This window comes from Neoarius graeffei, chromosome 1, assembly GCF_027579695.1.
Source record: "Neoarius graeffei isolate fNeoGra1 chromosome 1, fNeoGra1.pri, whole genome shotgun sequence".
Taxonomy (NCBI): Eukaryota; Metazoa; Chordata; class Actinopteri; order Siluriformes; family Ariidae; genus Neoarius; species Neoarius graeffei.
This window is the reverse complement of record NC_083569.1, coordinates 82,215,849-82,239,550: the sequence shown is the minus strand read 5'-3', so window position 1 is coordinate 82,239,550 and position 23,702 is coordinate 82,215,849. Positions and strand designations below refer to the sequence as shown.

Here is a 23,702-nt window from a genome sequence, read left to right as displayed (position 1 = left end):
ATCACTGATCTTGGTTGAACTTGAACTGCTTCCCAGCACTGTGAACATACACACAGAATATGATACCTAATTCATAACTTCATGTTCTTGTTTTTACATTACTGAATTATCAGTAATATTAATAATAATCATAGATAGCTAATATTTACTAATATCTGCTTGAGTGAATCACCACATTTAAATTAGACAAAACTTGGAAAAGAATTACTGATATTAGAAAGCACAACAATTTGGCATTATTATTGTGTGTGTTTCTCACAAACCCAGTGACAAACCCAGTGACAAACTTACCACTAATTACAATACCAGTTAAGAGCAGCATAAAAGAGTAGCACAAGGTCCAGACATATTGATATGATCATTCATTTTGTCTTTTTTAACACCCATTTGGATACAATATCTGTCATAAAGCAGTATTTACCTTTCACAATTACATTAGCAATGTTGAATCTTTCTATCACAGATAAAGACTAAGCCTGAGGCTGTTTGTAATGTACAGAGAGAGAGAGAGAGAGAAACACACACACACACACGAGAATTCAAAAATGAAAAAACAATGAGCATCTGTAAACAAGATGCCACTTAAACACGGGATGCAGAGATGGTAAATTAAATTTAGCTCACTCTTACTGGAAAGCAGAGGCTACAGTCCTTTTTTTCATTATTAGTGTGACAAAAACGATTGGCAATTTAAGAGAGGAAAAAAATTTTAAATGGAGGTGAAAGCTCTCCATATATGTTTACTTTTGAAATTCAACTACTTCCTGTATAACCTTCACCTTAGCTGAAAAAGAGAGCAGATTGCACTCTTTGGTAAATGTGGGGCATTCCTTAGTGGTGCAGAAAGTGATTCGAGGCTTTAGGAAACTGTCTTCTTCCCACCCAAGTCCCCATCTTTCCTCTCTGTCCTTGTATAGGGCTCAAAAGCTGATGATCCACACCCATAGCTAGATGTGATTTCGTGATGAGCACCACTTATTAGTGGCATAGAGAAAAGGGACGGGGGGGCTACCCCAAGTCTCGGTGACGGCGGTGTAGCACCAAGTGAAGACAGAGATAGGCCAAATGTTCCACCACCACTGCCCACAATCACTGGAGGAGTGCCTGTACTGCTTACCCCAGGAGAGGAGGAGGACACAGATGGGCCTCCCAGGAGTGAGCCGTTGGCAGCATGTGGTGGTGCCAGCAGTGGGTTAGGAGGAGGTACAGGCACTGACAGCAAGCGCCCCTGTTCAAGGAGACGCAGGATGTTACACGTGGCCAGGGACTCAGAGGTAGACGAAGAGCGCTTGTCCACGTCCTTGGTCTGGTCCTTTTTCTGCTTGGTACGTCGGTTCTGGAACCAGACTTTCACCTGGGGAATACACAAAAAGTGACTGAATTCATACACTAAAGTAGAAAGCATTCCAACTGTGCTGAGCAGTTAGTCTAAATACAGATATAGCATATAGATCCTTTAACCATAAATCAATAATGGAGGGAGATATACCCCTAGAATAGAACCCTAGTCCTGAGAGTTAACCCTGTTTAAAATCCTTGTATTATTTTGTTGGAATTATTCACTTTTATTCACAGCATTATTCACAGCATGTGCACCCTAATGGTAAATCTTAAAATTTATATTCCTTATAATTAATTTCTTGCACAAAGTAAATCAAGCTTCTTTTGGTCAGAGTGTGAAACATTTACACATACTCCACCACGCACCCAGTGACTAATTATATGTGTGCCTAAGTGCCTGAGACATTTCATTAGAAATGCTAAACTCCTTCCTGGTATTGTTCTCTGTTAATTAATGCTACATTGCTTTAATGAAGGTGGCAAGGTGGAGTAGTGGTTAGCACTGTCACCTCACAACGAGAAGGTTCTGGGTTCAAACCCAGTGGCTGATGGGGGCCTTTCTGTGCGGAGTTTGCATGTTCTCCCCATGTCTGCGTGGGTTTCCTCTGGGTGCTCCGGTTTCCTCCGCAGTCCAAAGACATGCAGGTTAGGCTAATTGGTGGCTCTAAATTGACCATGAGTGTGAATGGTTGTTTGTGTCTATGTGTCAGCCCTGCGATGATCTGGCAACTTGTCCAGGGTGTACCCTGCTTCTCACCCTAGTCAGCTGGGATAGGCTCCAGCTTGCATGTGACCCTGCACAGGATAAGTGGTTATGGATAACAGATGGATGCTTTAACGTATCGTGTGTTGCTGCAGTCATCATTTAAAAATAGAGAGAAAAAAATCAGACAAAAATTAATTCAAGCTGAATTTCAATTTTGCTTCACCCTATTATATACAAATTTAAAGGAAATGGAAAGGAGGAGCAGCCAAGGCAGTCATGCTATGTTGTATTGGTCTCCAATAATAAAATATATTCTGGAGGGAGGTAAAATAAGAATACTGAATCAAGCAGTGCTGAACACTATTAGTCCAAAAAGCAGAGAAACAGCAGATTTCATGCCTTGAAAATAAGCTATACCGTACACACAATGAACATAGGAAACAACATAGCAGCATATGAATCATAATATGTGCGCATGTGAGTCATGACAAAGGCAACACACACAAATAATTGCAAATCAATTTTTTTTTCCTAAGGAGCCTGCATTTACGATGAAGGGTCCAGTAAGTCCAGTAAGCACCTGTGTGTAGAATAAGAAGCTGATCAGACAGCACAGTGGGGATCCACAGAAAAACAAGCATGCAGGAGACATGAGATCATGGCCTCAGCTCAGCCGTTAGTGCCTGGATAATGAGATTGCTAGTGATCCCATGAGCATGCTGATGCCGTAGTCTTAATCTAAACACAATCATGTTCAGTGGGTCTGGAATAGAGGGAAGCAAGTGCTGCTCAGAATCTTAAGAGGCGTCTGAAAATTTAAATACAGACACCCTTTTCGATTCTTGGTGCATACTATGTGGACTGCAACTCAAGCACAAATACTAATCCTGCTTAATAACTCATTCTGGCCACTCCCCCTGCCTCCCATTCATGTTTAGCAGATTGTGAAGTGGGTGGAGCTTAGCCCACATTTGATATCATAGAGCTACACACAAGAGGAACCATCAGGAAAATGATGACGGAGAGAGAAAATCTCCTCCATCATATATCTACACTGTTGGAATGAAATCCTTTTTAATGAGATCCAGGGTTCAGCCCTGGGGCAAAGAAGTGAGATCTGCATGACCTGGATTTCACCAGAACTGCTCTGCTCGACATTTTTGCCAAGATACACAGTGTGTGTGTGTGTAACCGTGAATTGTGTTTGAGCATGCTATATATTGCAATCTCCTGTAGCATCAGTACTGTACATATGATACCATGCTGCAGTTCTAAATGCACAAATCATCTTTAAACATAACAACAGCAGTGTGCTTTGTATGAAAAACATGAAATGGAGCAAAAGTATTAACAGTGAATACAATAAAAACAGTGGATCTAAATTCAAACTTAGAGCATGATGTTGCAGCTCATAAATCACATTTGTCATGTTGTGTGTGTTGTTACAGATACATGTGGTGCACAAAATAAGCACTGACTGAATAAAATCCACACATTCCTCTGACCATTCTCTGACCCCATGCGGAGACCTATCAAGACCTTGTTGTGTGAAACAACATGATGCATTTTGGTTTTTAAGGTGGCTGCTTTCTGACCTTGTCACTGTGTAGAAAATGTAGGTCAGGGAAGCACAATGCATTCTCCTCGAGAACAGGGGGCTTCAGGTTTCATACCATCACTTCACTTCAGTCCCATGATAAAACTCATAATTAGTTGCACAAATTATGTAGTAATGATTAACAAATATTTTTCATCCAGCGTCCATATATGTATAATATTTACCACCATTTCAATATCATACTATAAGAATTATGTATAAGATTGATACCACACAGGGGCACTATGTGCTATATGCTATATGAACTATATGCTATTCCTACTATTTGAATTATTTGTATTCCTGGCATGGCTTGTCACTTCAGAAAGCTCAGAGGAGCAATCATTCAACACTTGAAAAAAACTAAACTGGTGTTCAAATGTGTGTGTTTATTTCATGAAATTCCTGACACCCCCCCCCCCCTCTGTTTGTCTGTCTCTCTCTCTCTGTGTTTATCTGTCTGTCTCTCTCTGTTTCTCTGTCTCTCTCTTTCTCCCCATGTATGCAAATTATAAATCCTTACACATTTCTATATAACTCATGTCACACAAACTTGCCATTAAACCGTCAAGAATCTTCATCATTAATCCTCACCCCTCTCCTCATACTCTGCTCAATTTCTCAATCTTATCATGGCCTGTTCCTTAAATCCCCAGCCCCTGGTATTACTGAGAGGCATATTAAAGCAGGTTCAGCCAAGGGTCAACTCTGTCTTAATGATGGGCTGGTAGCCTTGGCTTGATAAGCTGCCTAAATGCAAAAGCACTTGGGCTATTATTAGTGCTGTGCCACCACACTTCCTGATACAGCTTGGCGCTTCAGCCCTGTGGTTTGAGGTGTTGATGTTTAGATAAAATAATTAGGTTTACAGTATATGGGCTGTGGCTGAGAAGCTGGCTCTTATGCAATCAAAATTTGGGACATGCCAAGTGAGCCACAGAAACTTCACTGTGCTTCAATAATACAGTCTGGGTTAAAATTGCAGCAATAAATAAAACTGCTAGTATACAGTTAAGAGAAAAAATAAAACCAGAGCTTATTTAGGTTCCAGAAGATCTGGAATAAAGAAATATAGGGGCAAAAGCCCTAATCTGAAATTACAGATCAGTTTATCTGTTCTGTTTAAAAGAAATGGTAATCATTTTCGAAATACACACATTTCTATTTATCTAAAATGAGCAATTTACAACTTCAAGCTGTTTACAACCTCAGAGCCACCACCATTCAGATGTGGTTGCATATGTTAGCACCCATGAAGCAGGTGAAGATTAAGGTCTTTGCTGGTTGCTAATTCAGGGATTTGAATTCACAATACTCCAGTTACTAACACAGATCATTTACTATTGAGCTGCCAGCATTCTGTGAAAAGGGACACAGCCAAATAAATAGCATAAGAAATCTGAAGACACTACTGGTACAGTATAATACACAAGTTTATATGCAATGCAAAGTAAGGTCAGTGTGAGTCAGTGTGTTGATCCTGTGTGGCTGATCTGAGTGTAACATGTAAAACACATTTTGGGACATTCCACTGGTCAGTGTGTCTTCTGGATTAACAGGTTTCGGTTCTGCCTGATCCAATCAGATAATGGAATTACACACTGCCTTGAGAGTGACACAACAGGCCTGTACACATGTACTGTGTGAACACTTTTTCTCTGATCCAAGACATTTCCTATATGAGTGGAAATTTCAAGTATGAAGATAAGCAGGACAAGAAGAGCCAGAGACTACACACATACACACACACACACACACACCATGTGCACAGCACACTTGAATCTTTGATTAAATCCATCTCATGAATTTCTGCCAGCAATGAAATATAACAATTAATTATACAATGCAATTATATACATATGTTAAACATGAAATTACTAATAGTACGCCTTGAAAACAATCTGGTGGATATTCAGTACTTATGGGTATAGAGAATCTACTACATAGTAGGGATCTAACCAAATACAAACACATTATTCATAATGAACACATTCTGTTCAGAACAACTATAAATACAGACACATAAAAGTGGCACACTGGTTTTTGTGGGGGGGTGGGTGTTTTTTTTTTTTTTTTTGTCTCATTGGGCATTCTCATTGATTCTAGAAATGTGCTTCAGGATTGAAATCCCACAGACAACAAAAAACAAAAAAAGTTTACTTTCATGTGGGTGCAAGTAATAGAACAGGTATTAACATGAACATAAGGAGTTCATTTGTTCATCCTCTGTAACTGCCGGTTAGGGTCATGGTGGTTTAGATGAAGCTACTAGTTTGTTTTTTAGTTTTTATTTGGTTCAATTTTTGGGAAACGCACAGCTTGGGCTCTGGAACCCAGCTCCTCGAGAGGGGCTGGACCCTCCACTTCTCTGGAGTCGCCCATGGTGAGCGGCGTCGGGCTGGTTTGGGCTTGCTTATAGCTCCCCAGCTCAGCCGCCATGTGTTGAAGTTTACCCCAGTGAATGAGAGGGTCGCCTCTCTGCGCCTTCGGATTGGGGAGAGAGCTCTTGCTGTTGTTTGTGCCTACGGGCCAAATAGCAGTATAGAGTATCCGGCCTTCTTGGAGTCCCTGGGAGAGGTACTGAGGGGTGCTCAGACTGGGGACTCCATTGTGCTACTGGGGGACTTCAATGCTCACATGGGCGATGACAGTGACACCTGGAGGGGCGTGGTTGGGAGGAACGGCCTCCCCAATCTGAACCCGAGTGGTGTTTTGTTATTGGACTTCTGTGCTAGTCACGGTTTGTCCATAACAAACACCATGTTCGAGCATAGGGGTGTCCATAAGTGCACGTGGCACCAGGACACCTTAGGTCGGAGGTCGATGATAGACTTTGTTGTCGTTTCATCTGATCTCCGGCCCTATGTCTTGGACACTCGGGTGAAGAGAGGGGCTGAACTGTCAACTGATCACCACCTGGTGGTGAGTTGGATCCGCTGGCGGAGGAGGAAGCTGGACAGACCTGGCAGGCCCAAACGTATGGTGAGGGTCTGCTGGGAACGTCTGGCCAAGCACTCTGTTGGGGAGGTCTTTAACTCCCACCTCTGGGAGAGCTTTTCCCAGCTTCCGAGGGAGGTGGGGGACATTGAGTCTGAGTGGACCATGTTCTCTACCTCCATTGTGGATGCAGCTGTTTGGAGCTGTGGCCGCAAGGTCTCCGGTGCCTGTCGTGGCGGCAATCCCCGAACCCGGTGGTGGACACCAGAAGTAAGGGATGCCGTCAAGCTGAAGAAGGAGTCCAGGGTACCCGCGGAGTCTTAAAAGTATTAAAAAAGTATTGAATTTCATTTTCCAGAATTAAGGCCTTAAAAGTATTAAATTTCATCTTGAAAGTCTTAATTTTTTCCACGGAGGTCTTAATTTTCCAAAGAAAGTCTAACATCGTTGCGTAACCTAGATTAAATTCTCTGTGATGAAAATGAAGCAAAATCTAAAATGTTTTGCGCTGCCCTGGCGTTCACACGCAAACAGCGGGAAATTCACGTCGCGCCGTAAAGGGTTCACACGAAACGAGAGCAGCAGGCGCATAGAGCAGAGAGGGTGAGGGGGAGAGAGCATGGGGAAGCGCAGATTCAACCCGAAGTGGCCGCTCGACCCGGTCACACCGCCCGAACTTTGCTGGAGCGTTCCTTGAACGGTAGGGAGGGGGGGCCGAATTTCGACAATGCTCGTCACCACGCACAAAATGGGAAAAAAAAATCGAAAACACGGGCGTTGGCTTAGCGGTGCACCGCTGAAGCCGGCATTGCTTTAGCGTTGGTTTAGTGGTAGCGAGCGGTAGCGAGCGTTGGTATAGCGGCGTTCTGCGCATGCGGGCTTTGGCTCGGCGGGGGTATAAAGTTGGTTTAGCACCAATCATAGCAAGTCTCTCAGCATCCATGGTGATACAGTTTTACTGTAACTTTGAGCAAATTCGATATAGATGAGGTCTGAACTCAATGGCAGCTCGATTCCAAATGAGCTCCTGGTCCATTTCTCCCGTATTTATAGCCAAATTCTGGTCCCGCTCCGACACCTCTATACCAACGCCAAACCAAAGTTCATCGCCGCCATGGATAGCTGCTTCAACGCCCGACACCGTTCCAGCAACCCCGTGTCCGCTCGTAAAACGCTTACAACCGCTCCACCGAAGTTTGTGCAATGTTTAATCGCCGCCCGGGCAACGCTGGCGAAGCAGCGGTGGTCCAGCGTTCAAGATTTCTGCGTTGGTCTAGTGGACCCAAGCGGCCACGAACTTGCGTCTAGCGGTGCCAAACTTTGACTGGGCGTTGGTGGAGCGGGGGTGAACTTTGCTGGGGCGGAAAATTGCCCCCTCCTCACCGCTCGCAATATTTTGTGCAGCTCAAAACTTTCGGAGCGGTAGGAGGGCCCCTCGAGAAACATCAGCGGTGGCCGAGCGTATACGACGTTGCTTTAATGGGGGCCAACTTTTGTTAAATGGTGGTGAACGGTTACGAGCGGTGATGAATTTTTTTCACCGCTCCAGGAACGCTCCAGCAAAGTTCAGGCGGTGTGACCATGGCCTAAATAGCTACGCCTGGGTTAAGGGGGTTCCAAATAATGACCGTGAGGCATTATGCACTTTGTGTAAAAAAAAAACTTTCAACTAGGGACAATGGGGCTTACAGCTCTGGATTCTCACATGAAAAGTGGTAAACATATTTCGTTTGCATCCACAATTCAGAAGCAGGCAGCTATACTATACTATTATAGCTATACTATTCTTTTTGTCTTTTGAATGCTTCTCTGGCGTGTGTGTGTGTATGAGGGGTGATTGTCTGGACTTACATGGGGGTGCTCTCCTCTGCATGGTGTCCAGGGGGTGTGAGTAGAATGAATTCTGATTGATTATTTTAATAAATGTAATTTTGTTATTTCAAACACTCGTAAATAGTAATTATTTGAGGTTTAATCTGGTGCTCAATATGATTTATTCTTCCGTAATGAGTGCGACAAAGGTATTAAATTTCACTTGAAATGGCATTAAAAAAGTCTTAAAAAGTCTTAAATTTTGGTTTAACAATCCTGGGGGTACCCTGGAGTCCTATCGGGCCATGTTGACCTCCGGGACTCCTGAGGCTTCTGATGGGTATCGGCAGGCCAGGCGTGCTGCAGCTCGGGCAATTGTGGAGGCAAAAACTCAGAATTGGGAGGAGTTCGGGGAGGCCATGGAGAAGGACTATCGGTCGGCCTCGAAGAAATTCTGGCAAACCGTCCGGCGCCTCAGGAGGGGGAAGCAGTACTCTGCCAACACTGTTTACAGTGCGGGTGGGGAGCTGTTGACCTCGACTGGGGACATTGTCGGGCGGTGGAAGGAATACTTTGAGGATCTCTTCAATCCCACCGTCATGTCTTCCATTGAGGAGACTGAGGCTGATGACTCAGAGGTGGACTCATCCATTACCCAAGCCGAAGTCACTGAGGTGGTTTGCAAGCTCCTCGGTGGCAAGGCACCGGGGGTGGATGAGATCCACCCTGAGTATCTCAAGTCTCTGGATGTTGTGGGGTTGTCTCCTCTACAACATCACGTGGCGGTCGGGGACAGTGCCTCTGGAGTGGCAGACTGGGGTGGTGGTCCCTCTTTTTAAGAAAGGGGACCGGAGAGTGTGCTCCAATTATAGGGGAATCACACTTCTCAGCCTCCCAGGGAAGGTTTACTCCAGGGTACTGGAGAGGAGAATTTGACCAATAGTCGAACCTCGGATCCAGGAGGAACAATGCGGTTTTCGTCCTAGTCGCGGTACACTGGACCAGCTCTATACCCTTCATAGGGTGCTCGAGGGTTCATGGGAGTTTGCCCAACCAGTCCACATGTGCTTTGTGGATCTGGAGAAGGCATTCGACCGTGTCCCCCATGGTATTCTGTGGGGGGTGCTTCGGGAGTATGGGGTTTGGGGCTCTTTGCTAAGGGCTGTCCGATCCCTGTACGAACGGAGCAGGAGTCTGGTTCGCATTGCCGGCAGTAAGTCAGACCTGTTCCCAGTGAATGTTGGACTCCAGCAGGGCTGCCCTTTGTCACCGGTTCTGTTCATAATTTTTATGGACAGAATTTCTAGGCACAGCCAGGGGCCAGAAGGAATCCTGTTTGGGAACCACAGGATTTCATCTCTGCTTTTTTGCGGATGATGTTGTCCTGTTGGCTTCTTCAAACCAGGACCTTCAGCATGCACTGGGGCGGTTTGCAGTCGAGTGTGAAGCGGCTGGGATGAGAATCAGCACCTCCAAGTCTGAGGCCATGGTTCTCGACTGGAAAAGGGTGGCTTGCCCTCTCCAGGTTGGTGGAGAAGTCCTGCCTCAAGTGGAGGAGTTTAAGTATCTCAGGATCTTGTTCACGAGTGAGGGAAGGATGGAGCGTGAGATCGACAGGCGGATCGGTGCAGCCTCCGCAGTGATGCGGTCACTTTACCGGTCCGTCGTGGTGAAGAAGGAGCTGAGCCAAAAGGCGAACTCTCAATTTACCGGTCGATATACGTTCCGACTCTCACCTATGGTCATGAGCTTTGGGTAATGACCGAAAGAACAAGATCGCGGAAACAAGCAGCCAAAATGAGTTTCCTTCGCAGGGTGGCTGGGCGCTCCCTTAGAGATAGGGTGAGACGCACAGTCACTCGGGAGGAGCTCAGAGTAGAGCCGCTGCTCCTCCACATCGAGAGGAATCAGCTGAGGTGGCTCGGGCATCTTTTTCGGATGCCTCCTGGACGCCTCCCTGGGGAGGTGTTCCAGGCATGTCCCCCTGGGAGGAGGCCCTGGGGAAGACCCAGGACATGCTGGAGGGACTATGTCTCTTGGCTGGCCTGGGAACGCCTCGGTGTTCTTCCCAAGGAGCTGGCCGAGGTGTCTGGGGAAAGGGAAGTTTGGGCTTCCATGCTTAGACTGCTGCCTCCGCAACCCGGTCCCGGATAAAGCAGAAGAAGATGAGACGATTTTTGGGAAGTAAAAAAATAATTAGAAAATATAGTATGTAAGTATGTATTGTATGTAAGTACAAAGAAACAACTATTACTGTGCAAGCATGATTAAAAAGAAAAAGTCCTACACAGTCCAGCTGGGTTTCAATACAAATACAGATAGGAATATTTGGAGCTTTTAATCAATACAGATATACCTACAGATGCATATATTTACTTTGTTACAAAGCTTCAGGTTTGAAACTCACCTGTATTTGTTGTCTGGAGGTAAAATGACTCAACATAGATAATACTTTTATGCACTAACACAGATGTAATATTAGCATGAAAAGCTGTTTATTATCCAGATATTTGCTTTGAGAAATCACACAACTGCCAGACATCACCCTCTAAGCTAATACAATTTATCCATGTATCGCACTAAACTTTGTCCACTTGTCAAAATCTCTTTCCTGGTTTCTGAATTACACTGAATTTGAATATATTTCACATAATCAACTCTCTTTTTGGTTCTCTTTTTGTCTCTAAATTACAAACTGAGCTCTCTTCTCCTTGCTAGACATTACAGCTATATTAGATATTGTCTAGACTGGATACAATGAACAAAGGCATGCTGCATAAGCATTCATTCACTCACCAGTCAGATGACGTGCATGGCTAGAGTCTGAGACATGATAAATTGTAACATCTGTTCATTTACATTCAGGGTATTACAAACTGATAAGCTTTTGCTCCAAAATGCCTCCCATAGCATCACAGAGCCACTGGTGTTTCTTTTAATTTGTCATTCATCTGCATACATCCAATAGTTATCCTTAAGCTAACAAAATAACAGCCAGAAAACTCAGAAGACATTAAATTGAAAAAGTAAACATCATGCAGCTAAATAAATAAATTAATAATCGAGTCAGTCTGTAAATTTGCCTGAGCTTTTTTTTTTCTAGAACCACCAGTGGTTTAAAATGTCATCAAAGTGAGTCTACTCTGATAACAAAAAGAAAAGGAAGAAAGTTTTAGGCTCATAAAGAAAATGTTTTCATTGTGGTGATTGTGATGGATAAACTCAGAGTTACTGGCCAACCTGTGGTGATGCTACAATCTTTCTCTGACCAGAACACAGGCATTCTAGATCTGACAGCTAGTCTTGCTATAATATTTGTATATAAAGATGCTGTGTGAAGTAGTACATAACTCTAACAATGGTAACTTTGACAATATTTGGGCTATCGGCTTTATTCTGCATTTACTCTTCATAACTTTAATTCAATGAACTGAATAATAGACACTCAAAGGCTCATAATACTCTGTGCCCATTAAGCTGGATGCACTTGCAAAGCAAAGGTCAAGCTTTTGCAAATGACCTTCTAAGATATATGCAACTAACAGTAATGCATAAATTATTCTTAAAATATTGTCCAATGGAAAGCACCAACAATTTTCAAAAAGCAAATGATCTAATGGTTCAAATTTACATTGACATTGAAAAGAGTAAAATAAATTCTCATCTAAATATTCCATCAAAGCTGGTAAAAAGTACTGCAGAACCTAATATGATCACATGATGGCTTCCAATTTCCTGTTTCTAGTTGGTTTTGGATTAAACCTACTGAAGCCATCATTCAGGACTGGAATCAGTGGTGACTTTATCATAGTATTCAACAATAAAGACAATGCTTAACTTAATATCTATAATTACAGACTCACAAGATAATAATGTATAAAACCATTAATATTTCTGTAATATAAATGTGCAGTTTTATGTATTATAAATACTTTATATATTAATTTTTTTTCATATATTATTATTATTATTATTATTATTATTATTATTATTATTATTCAATAAAGCAGAACCATCAACATTCTTAATCTTACTCTTTAATTAAAGTATGCTTAACTGAACAATGAAATTTTTCCTGAGACATGAGATATGATTTACTTGTGAAAAGCAGCATAGCTCAAAGCCAAATATGACAAACAATTTGGTGATAGTGGCAATTAGATCATTGATGCTCTATGTCTGTTATAAAATATATCCCCAATACAGCACTGTTGCCTGTTGATCTGGGTTCCCCACCATGTTACACTGGAGCGGGGAGCCACCTGCTGGGGGTGGCAACCCAGGAGTTCTGGAGCAGGACCAGGGGATATTCACTCATTTCTATCCAGCACAAGTGTGTGTGCTGTGCATGTATGATGATTTGCTAGGGTGCATGGATGAATTCAGTGACTTCATCAGTTCTCCTGAAAGACTTCAAAACAAACTGTGGAAGTACCCCACATAGATTCAGTTTAGGGAAAAAAAAGTTTTTCTATTTTGAACCCAGAAGTCCAAAGGGAGAAAGAAGTACAGAAGTAAGCGCTTATCACAGCTGTTTCTCTTTTACTGCTCATTGATTGATTGATTGATTGATTGATTGATTGATTGATTGATTGATTGATTGATTGATAGCTGTGTCTGAGGATGAGTTATACTGCTGAAAATAAACATACTGATACTGTACAGACGTCTATGCTTCATCATGAAACCCAAATATGCGGCTTTTATTATCTTGGAATCTGTTTTTTCTTTCTTGAGTTTTATACAAGCATATCAGTGTCAACCTCATTACACAGTTTAGACAGCTGGACAATTATCTAAAGGTTTAAGCAAATTTTGCAATAAGCCTCTATTCCAAGACAGAAAAATCGAGTTTAGTCAATTAAAGAATTTACTAACTGAAAGGCAATGACTGGGCAAAGTCTGACAAATGCTCACAAACGCCAATCCAAAAAAATAGTGACAAAGTTTGACAAGTTTTCTTTAGCTAGTATTGTATAAATAAATAAATAAATAAATGACAGAGAACACTGATGGAATCGTCAAACAAGAGGGAACGAATGTAAATGAAAATGCATTTTGTTACTTTCAACAAAAATGTGTGTTTACTTTACTTTTTGAATCAAATAATGAAAATGAGTGACATCCAAATCCAGTTTCGTTGACAAATAAAGACAATTAGTGTTGAGGAACTGTTTATGCCATGCATGTATTCATTCATTCATTCATTCATTCATTTATCACTATCAATTTTATTAGGCCATATCTAGAAACGATTCTTTTTTTTTAAAAAAAAAGTCTGAATTCAGTCCCTCCTATGTTTTTTTAAGCGACTGACATTTCACTCTGTGCTGAGTTGTTGAAGTGTGCCATGACTAATGAATATAAATGAGGATGCATATTAGCACTTACAACCTGTCTAAAAGCGCACGTGTATTTTTAAAAGCCATTTCGATAAAGCTAAAATGAAATTGCTTTCTACATTTCCTCCAAGCTCGTAGTGAGCATTTAAGTAAAAGTGCAAAATGTTGGACCACTTTATGGATATCAAGTGTATTTACTGGAAATGGCTTACAGGAATGTTTTAAGTCAGGTTTAGGAAAAAAGGAAATATTTTGGGGAAGTGAAGCATAAATTCTACCAAATTGTTATACCATAATTCTAGCCCAAATTATTTGTTAAGATTGGTCAAGAATAAGTTGAATTTTAGGGTTCTGTTACAACATTCCTGATTTTTTTATTATTATTATTATTATTATGTTAACATATACATAATGGTCTAATTTTTAAATATATAATATCCAAGATTTCATGAATGAAATACATTATTATTATTATTATTATTATTATTATTATTATTATTATTATTTGTTTGTTTGTTTGTTTGTTTGTTTCGAATGTTAAATACATTTAAAATGTAGACTATTAATATTAAAACCTGACTATTTGGGTCAAAGAGCGAGAGTTTTCCCCCCAGACGAGTTCACGTTTCGTGAAGTAATTTTTATAGGCGATAGGCGGAGATGTTTTAAGCTTTTAATTTCCACGTAGAGATGTGAAATTCTATTCAAATAGGCTGCTGGAGAAGAATACATTTTGTTGCTGTTTATTTATTTATATTCCTTATTGGTTTAGCTGAATACGACGCTGAAATAGTTCTTGGTGCACCGTCTACTGATAAAAACGAAAAATATTCTCGTCAACAACAGCATGTAATAGTGGAAATAAAATAACAGTTTATAAATATTTTCAGAATACGAACAAGACCACCCTGAAAGTATTAGGCCTATTTGATGCATTTCATGCATTTTTTAAATGTATTTAGCCTACATTTATAATAAGAAATATTTTATATGTTCTTTTACCCAAAAACTGCCTCATTTTAAGTAGGTTTTTATTTGGCTACATATGGAATAATTAAGGCCTTTTACGTCGTTGTTTTTATTAAAGGTTGTAAGATACTTATTTAATTTCCATATTACATGTCACATATAACTTATTTGAATAAGCAATAAATAACATTTTAAACGTTAGGGATCAGTTTCAGCACCTGGGACAGCGACAGTAGCAATTAATGTACGAAACCGTCACACAAAAAAGAAAATGCAATTCAAGAGTAATTAATATATAGGTCAAGCCATAGATGAAAAACTTTGCCCTGAGTTGTATTGTTTCTTTGTAAATCTTTCTTTCTTTCTTTCTTTCTTTCTTTCCCTTCCTGTCTTTGTTTACTTACTTACTGACTTACTTACTTACTTACTTACTTACTTACTTGCTTGCTTATTTACTTATTTACTTATTTATTGCCAGCTTTTAACAGCGCCATCATGTGGTTAAGAATTGCTCATTTGGTCTTGATTTCTGTAAATGGACAAATGGATATATTTACTCTATATTTTTAAGTATTCATGTTTATTCATAGGCTAAATGAATACTTCATTTGTTCGGGTGTTTATTTGTATCAGATAAATCCATTTTTGTGAACTCAAACCTTAAGAAGTTGTAAAGCCACTCAAAAATTGAATGCGCAGTGTGAATGACGCGAAAAAAAAAATTGTGATTTTAGCGAGAATGTAATACTTCTTTTACTGTGTCACAATCACAATCAATTATTTTTAGTGAGTCTGACAAAACACATAAAATGCTGTCTGTCTATCCTTTGCACCTCTCATTCTCCTAATATAAGACGATCTCGTTGTATAGGAGTTATATTTAGATAAGCCGGTTTTAATGAAGTTAATTTCGATTACAGTTAGACTGAGTGGGCGGAGTTAACGCTCACGTTTTGTTTTGTTTTTTTATTTTACATTAAATCCAGCTTCGTCGTTCTTGTCATTAAATAGTCCTACAAATTTCACCTGACAGCTCAAAGTTGGTGAGAAATAAAATAAAAAGCGGTTTGCCGGGATGTATGAAGGGCACCCGGTTAACAGAGCCTGTTGGTTTGTGTGTTTCTGATTGAATCATAAATGTCCTGAACATAACGCCCACTGTGCGAATGCACATTATGAGTACTGTGTAGATAATACCACTCGATGCTGCATTTCCAGACACTCTCACATACAGCCAGCAGCTCATTCATTAAAACATAACGTTTTGATTGCTTTAATTTTTAGTCATGAACGTAGCTAAAAGGTTGTAATCAAAACCTACAATTTAAGTCCCTTTTGGGATTTGAATAAGGATTTCTTTGCGTGCCTTTACATATTTTGGTAGAAATCCCAAATATGTATTTTATATGAAGCGATTTTTGACTGAGCTATTTCCAACTATACGTTACTTTAAATAATATCTATTCAAGTTTCATCCTTCGTGTCTTCCTCTGGGTAGTTAAAAATTTATATCAATAGTGTCATATATATTATCTGTAGCCGCTTATCCTGTTCTACAAGGTCGCAGGCAAGCTGCATATATATATATATATATATATATATATATATATATATATATATATATATATATATATATATATATATATATATATGATTCCTCAAAAGTACGTCACTGATCATAGTACGCCGGTGCTGTGAAATAATAAAGACTTTTAATTACACTCTCAGAAGTGGTTATAGTTATGTATTTAGCTTTTACATATTGATATAATGTCCATGTTACGACAATAAATTAAGGTCGTTAATGTACGTGTTTCTATTCAACGAGTTTAACATTGACATGCCATTATTTACCTATTTACTTTCTGTGTTATATATTTCACTTGAAAATTCTGCCCTTGATATAAATACGTTACGCTAAGAAATACTTTTTCAGTAAAGGCTATATTATTCCAAATAATTAGGTTCTAGTCTACTTCAACAGCATTGTTTAAGACCATTCATGCAGGGGGGGGAATGGATAGGCGAAAATGTGAATTTTCCTTTTCCAATTTTACTGTTATAAAAAATTTATTTGACGGAAATTGCGGGCTAGCAATATTAAAATGGGGAAAAAATAAAATAAAATAAAGCATTTCGCCATTTCATCACAGTAAGAGGTTATGTATGATCCATAAGGCACGAGTATAACAAGTACAAAAAAATAAATAAAGAGAGAGAGAGAGAGCACCTGTGGGCGTTGACTGAATTTAGACTCGAATGGGGGTGTAACATTATTAGTCATTAGCGCGCCATAATTCTATTTTTGTTTTGCCTGTGGCCATTTTAACTTCACTGACTTTTCGATTCACTCAGAAGAAGAACAACATCGACGACGAATGAGCAATTCTACAGAAGTCTATAAGAAGTCTATAATCCTCAAACATTTCTTTCATTGCAGCTGAACTGAAACTATTGTTTTAGTTTAGTTTGTTAGCATTCTGCGGTCTAATGACGTTTCAGTTAGTGGTTCCTTTAGTGTTTTGGGTTGAAGCAGTCGGCTTTGCTTTGTGTCCTACCTGAGTTTCGGAGAGGTTCAGCTGGCGGGCGAGTTCCGTGCGCTCGCGCCCCACCACGTACTGGCACCGCTGGAACTCGAGCTCGAGCCGGTAGAGCTGCTCGGCAGTGAAGGAGGTGCGCGTGCGCTTCGGCCGGTCCAAGTCCAGACCTTTCGGCAAAACGATCTCACGGATAGTGCCTTTAGCATCTGCGGGGTCCAAATACATTTACAGAACAAAAGTCATGTGGAGAGTAATTTTTCTAAATGTTCCTCATGGTATTAAAATAGATGCTTGTTTGATTTTTAAATCTAGAACACAGAGGGACTGTAAAAGTTCATTAAACTCGGAATGATTATTCAGACTATGGGCTACATTAAAGCTACATAATAATAATAATAATAATAATAATAATAATAATAATAATAATAATAATAATATCTCCCATCCAGTCAGCGAAAAACCATGTAGGCACTCGTAAGCTGTTTAGGGTTGGCTTTTTGTTTGTTTGTTTGTTTGTTTGTTTGTTTGTTTGTTTGTTTGTTTGTTTAACTGACCATTAGTAAAATTGAAAACAAATTTTAGTTGGTGTCATTAATAATAATAATAATAATAATAATAATAATAATAATAATAATAATGTTCACTTAAAGTGTGAACAGTAAATATAAATCGCATAACCGATTTTTAAAGTCAGCGTTTTTCCATTACACAGCGAAAAATATTAGATATTTATTTTATAACTGTTAAGTTAGGTATGTTCGTAAACCTTTGCCAAACAGTAGTGTTTCGGTATGTCCTTATTCTACACCTTTAAATTATAAACGTGTCATTAATATAAGCTAGTAAACAAAATGTAAACTAGATCCATAAATATGCACTGTAAAAAACGATTTATTGTTTTAACTTAAAAAAGTTAGTACCCGGGCTGCCTTAAAATTTTGAGTTCATTGAAATTCATACAGTATAGTAAGTTAAATTGTTTGCCTCATTGTGTTAACTTACTATATTAATTCCAACGAACTCAAAATTTTAAGGCAGCCCGGGTACTAACTTTTTTAAGTTAAAACAACAAATCAAATCTTTTTTTTTTTTTTTACATTTTTTAGCCTATAGGCTATAAATATATAGCAATTGCATACGCATATTTAAACACACACACACACACACACACACACACACACACACACACACACACACACTGAAATCTGTGGTTCCTCAAAATTACACAATTTAAAAATAATAAATAGTGAACGAAAACCAGTAACCTACTGTAAATGATACTATTATGGTGGAAGCTCCACCTCTTTTATCTGTCTCCCTGGCAACCACATCAAAATATGCTTTTACAATTACTCTCATATGGAAACCACTTCCACCATTTATTGATACATTCGGAATTTTCGTGTTGATGCATGAGATTTTTTTTTCCGATTTTGGGCATTTTGAACGTCTGGAATGTCTCCGACCTGCTGACCTTTTTGTGACCCTGGCTCTCATGCTCTAGATCTGTAGCTTTGAGAGAGAGAGAGAGAGAGAGAGAGAGAGAGAGAGAGAGAGCGCCTGGGGATTGTGGGCATAAAGCTCCTTGTTTCACTAGACTAGACCTAAAAGCTTCTACTTTCCCCAGTAATAAGTATAAATAAGTAAGCACCCAGTCGGATCGGTCATCACTGCTGCCATAGTGTTTAATCTCCCACTGAGTATTGAACGTACTAACCTGGGTTAACTTTCGGTGATAACCCTAACAGAGAAAATACTAATACTAACAATCATCATCATCATCATCATCATCGTAATAAATCCTTCATTGCTAATAAAATTAGCCGGCTTATCAGGACTTTGTAGTGATTTCATTCGTTCATTCATTCACGTATATTCTAACCTAAGGTATAAAGATGACCTTAACAATACAACGGTTAACAAATACTGTATTCTTGAAAACTCGACAGTGTTTAGACGCACGTACTAAATTGATACTAAATTTTCGTAAAATTGGGATTTTGTTTTATCTATAATGTCCACGAATATTATGATATGTTCCTGCGTGTTGTGCTAATATTAGTAGCCTTATTAGCTGCAAAGCTTTGTAAATAAGCTGGTCATGAAAATCTAGATATACCAGTAAGGCTCCAATATCCGAATCTAGTATTTTAATAATAATAATAATAATAATAATAATAATAATAATTTTAGTTGAGATATTTATGTGACATGTAGGGTAACGGTTCACAAATTAACGATAGAATAAAAAAAAAAAAGAAACCAAGCATTTCATTCAGAATAATAGATACAGGTTTAAGATGCACAATGTGCCGTGGAGTTTTATGCCTTCCAGACAGAAGGAAAAGATTCGTATGCTTTTATCTTATACTTCATTCAACACTTATTTCAATTTAAAATTCCACCATTTGGTTCTGCATTTTGTCACTATATGACATTAAAGGCATATTTAGTTTTCACTTGGTTAGGTAAGAAAGAACCAATAATATTCGGCTTTAATAACCTAATAATATAACACTGTTGATGATTTTGTTGGTAACAATGGACATTTCCAATACAGTGATCATTATCAGTGATAATGTAGCATGATATCCTCCGGATATGGACTTTATTCTTGGCTCTATATAACCTTATTAGTAGTATTAGCATTATTGTTATGCACTATTTGTTCCTCCTGTCACTGTAACACTGAGTCCTCACCTCGAACTAAAATCCTGCGGCAGTAGTCAGGGTCCACTCCTAACAGTTTGTCGTGTCCGTCCTCGCTGGAGGAGCTCGGGGTGGACACAGATGTCCCCGCAGGAGCGTCGCCGGAACTGCGGCTTGCCACTTCCGCCAGAGTTTTTGCGTCTCCACTGCGGTCCCGGCGCAGTGAATTGGGTCCACAGTGGTTTCGGTCCTCGGCGACTCCATCGCCCATAGTCTTGGCTTGGTCAAACATGTAACAGAGGTGCAGTAGTCTTTATTCAAGCTTATTTGTCCGCCGAATCCTGTTTAGTTCAGTGTACAGCCAGTAATAGACTTTTTCGCTTTCCTTCACTGTGTGGTCTAAAATGGGGGAATCCGTCCCCGAAATACATCCAATCAGATTCCACTCACGGAAAGGCAGGTCCTACCGGATCCGTTCGACATGTTCAGTCTATAGGCCAGATTTCATGGAGTTAAGTGTGGATCAGGAATGAGGGTCATGAGGCAGATGAAGTCCTATGGACAAACCAAAAGACCCTCAGCTATAGGGCAGCATTCGGCCCCCTGAAAAGTGCATAGCCTGGTGTATATGCAGAGAGTTTTGCTGGGTCTGTGACAGAGCCACTGGGAGGTGCTTCACTGCTTAACCACGGAAGAGTGAAACGAAAAGCCTGAGTGCAGACAGCGGTGGTAAATTACACACACACACAAAATGTCATATATATATATATATATATTTTTTTTTTTTTTTTGCCCCTGGATGTTGTCTGCAGTTAATTTAGCCTATCCACCTCTCTGAAATTAGCAGGGATGAATTTGGTCTCTGCACAGCCTCTTCGGTATGGGAAAAGGTTTAAGCTCAATGCGCAACAGTGATGAGGATATTTTTATATCACTCTCTCTCTCTCTCTCTTTTTTTTTTTTTTTTTGCTCTTGCAACGAATATTAGCCGAGTAAAATAATTTGTGGAAATAATAATAATAATAATAATAATAATAAATTCCTCCTAGCCATCTACCTGAAAGCAGATCATTTGGATATACGTGACAGGATACATTTTTAAATTAACCAGGAGTCGCTACGCAACTTCCTGTCTGCTTGAACAAGCCGTTGATTGGTAAACAAAGTGTAGTAAGAGCACGTTTTGGAGAAGAGGGAGGAGTAAACACCAAGGAGATCGCCGGTGTGGGCAAGAGGGGGAACCCAGATTAAATGTTTTGTATAATCCTGTGTCTTTGTGCAATGATAAGATGTTCTGAAAGACTCGCAGTTGCATAACCATGTTTTTGAAACGCGTAGATGGTTATTTATTTGTTATAATCATGACTGTAATTTCTGCAGTGTTTTAGGATGTTTACACATTCTTTCGGAAAGGCAGTGAGCAGGAGGTTAAATTTATTTCCGGATTAAGTGATCCAAAATGACGTAATGAAAGGTAGTGTACACCAGTCTGAGTGAAAATTTTGTCTGAAAAGTGCAATTTTGCAGTGGACTTCAAGACGAAATAAGAAAGCTTATATCTTTTTTTTTCTCATCTAGCTAATATTTAATGCTTCCCCCCTGAGACTAGATAGATAGATTGATTCCTTATTGTCATTGCACATTACTATACAAAAAAACACTGTTTGAGGGCTCAAATCACAGCAGCATATCAATAAAATAAATAAATAATATACATAACTTTTTAAAAAGCAGCATATTATACTGCATATAAGCTGCAGTATAAATTTGACAGAATCATATTGGCTAATAAGTTTAGGATATTTTGTCATACATTTCTGATATCGGGCGGCACGGTGGTGTAGTGGTTAGCGCTGTCGCCTCACAGCAAGAAGGTCCTGGGTTCGAGCCCCGGGGCCGGCGAGGGCCTTTCTGTGTGGAGTTTGCATGTTCTCCCCGTGTCCGCGTGGGTTTCCTCCGGGTGCTCCGGTTTCCCCCACAGTCCAAAGACATGCAGGTTAGGTTAACTGGTGACTCTAAATTGACCGTAGGTGTGAATGTGAGTGTGAATGGTTGTCTGTGTGTCAGCCCTGTGATGACCTGGCGACTTGTCCAGGGTGTACCCCGCCTTTCGCCCGTAGTCAGCTGGGATAGGCTCCAGCTTGCCTGCGACCCTGTAGAAGGATAAAGCGGCTAGAGATAATGAGATGAGATGAGATTTCTGATATCTTACCATAATTTGATATCCTCCGGATATGGACATTAATTTTGGCTCTATGTAATCTTATCATTAGTATTAGTATTATTGTTATGCACCATTTGTCCCTCCTGTTGTTGTTGTTGTTGTAAAGCAGTGCTGCATAAATTATGCTGTTTTGGGTTGCCACGTGTTGATTAGTTTACAGTATTGGGATGTTTTGATGTACAGCTGTATACAACCACAGACATACCAGCAAGTGTTATAGCAAGTTAAAAGTCCTTACCAATTCACAGTTCTAACTCCTTTGTGCGCCATCACAGCGCCACAGGCCGAGCGTAATGACATAATTACAGTTTTCCCACTTTGCGTGATGTTTACCACTGAAAGACGAATTGGCTTATTATTCAATTCAGCTGCTGTGCACCGATTAAACTGTGAATGTAATGAATGGAGCTGTCAGTCAGAAAACCGTAGAGAATTTCCATCAAAGTGACAACACAGTCAAGAGAGGTCTAATTGGCTTCAACTAGTTCACATAGTCAGTCAGGCAGTCACTGTCTCTCATCACTGCCATGAGCCAACTGACATTCAGTTTATACAAATCAGTAACGTAGTTTATCGGCAGGTGCTTTTCTTTACGAGTTCATACAGACTGTATATTTCCTGTAAACTGCATAATCTGTCACATGCGATCCCCAGCCACATGGACACCTCAGCCTCACCCATCACTCAGTCAGGCCAGAGTTTAAAGTGTGTCATAACTGAAATTGTCCAATAGGTCTCTAGCAGTAAGGGATATTATTTTTTAATATTAAACCTGATTGATTTGCACCTGTAAGGAACATTAACATCCCATTCTAAGAAAAAAAAAAACCTTGAATCATTTGTAGCTGCTCATTGGAGAATAAGGGAAATAATCAACGACGTACAGGAAATTATGGCTACGAGTATCTGAAATTGATACATTTATTCATGCATTTTAGCATTCATTTCTGTAAAAGCATTTCAGGAGCTCATATGCTGTTATAGTGCCATTTTATTCAGGTCATTTTAAGGCGTTTTATTCTCCTGTGAACAAAACACGGCCAATGCGCAGCAATACATTTTACTTGGAAGTTATCAGAGGACGTATGAATGTAAAACAGTGACCGCCATCTTTACACCGCATTTTTACACCACAGAAATACCCTCAAGCAATCCGAAGTTTCCAAGATCGGCATCACTGCTTATAGGATATATGATTTTGTTTGTTTGTAATTAAAAATCATTTTAAAAAGGGGTCATATTTTGAGAACATATTGTGTGCAGGCTCAAAACTAGGGAGGGAAATCGAGTTTTCAACATCACAATATTATATGTGAAGATAATCTAATAACATCACACCTCACTTAGGATAAAGATAATAGCAGAGGGATGTAAACACATTATATACTAGTATTAAAATGTAAATTAAGTCCAGTTTAACGGTTGGGAGGTTTTTGGCAGGACTGGAGAGTTACCAAACACTGTCTTTCCTGTTGTAACATATAGGTTATTTTGCTTTGCACCATAAGCCGAGGTTTTTTCTCCCCCAATTCCAATTTTCCAATGTGAAAATAGAAGAGATAATACACTTATGTGGTTCATTTTT

The 23,702-nt window shown here is 39.7% G+C and overlaps 1 protein-coding gene across 1 annotated transcript; it reads right to left on the bottom strand.

The window, feature by feature from the left end:
- Positions 1-859: 859 nt before the first annotated feature.
- vax2 (ventral anterior homeobox 2) lies at positions 860-20,185 on the bottom strand. Its single transcript, XM_060925225.1, has 3 exons — positions 19,945-20,185; positions 17,263-17,450; positions 860-1,354 (listed from the first exon to the last, which is right to left on the bottom strand). Exons 1-3 carry the CDS (start codon positions 20,183-20,185, stop codon positions 860-862), a joined length of 924 nt encoding a protein of 307 aa, XP_060781208.1.
- Positions 20,186-23,702: the final 3,517 nt, after the last annotated feature.

Bases quoted from the DNA above. Each gene is read 5' to 3' on its own strand.
- vax2 (XM_060925225.1), bottom strand. From the start codon at position 20,185: ATGTTTGACCAAGCCAAGACTATGGGCGATGGAGTCGCCGAGGACCGA. The intron at 17,451-19,944 runs GTGAGGACTCAG...TGGACCCCGCAG, and splicing joins CCGCAGGATTTTAGTTCGAG to ATGCTAAAGGCACTATCCGT. The intron at 1,355-17,262 runs GTAGGACACAAA...TGTATTCCCCAG, and splicing joins TGAACCTCTCCGAAACTCAG to GTGAAAGTCTGGTTCCAGAA.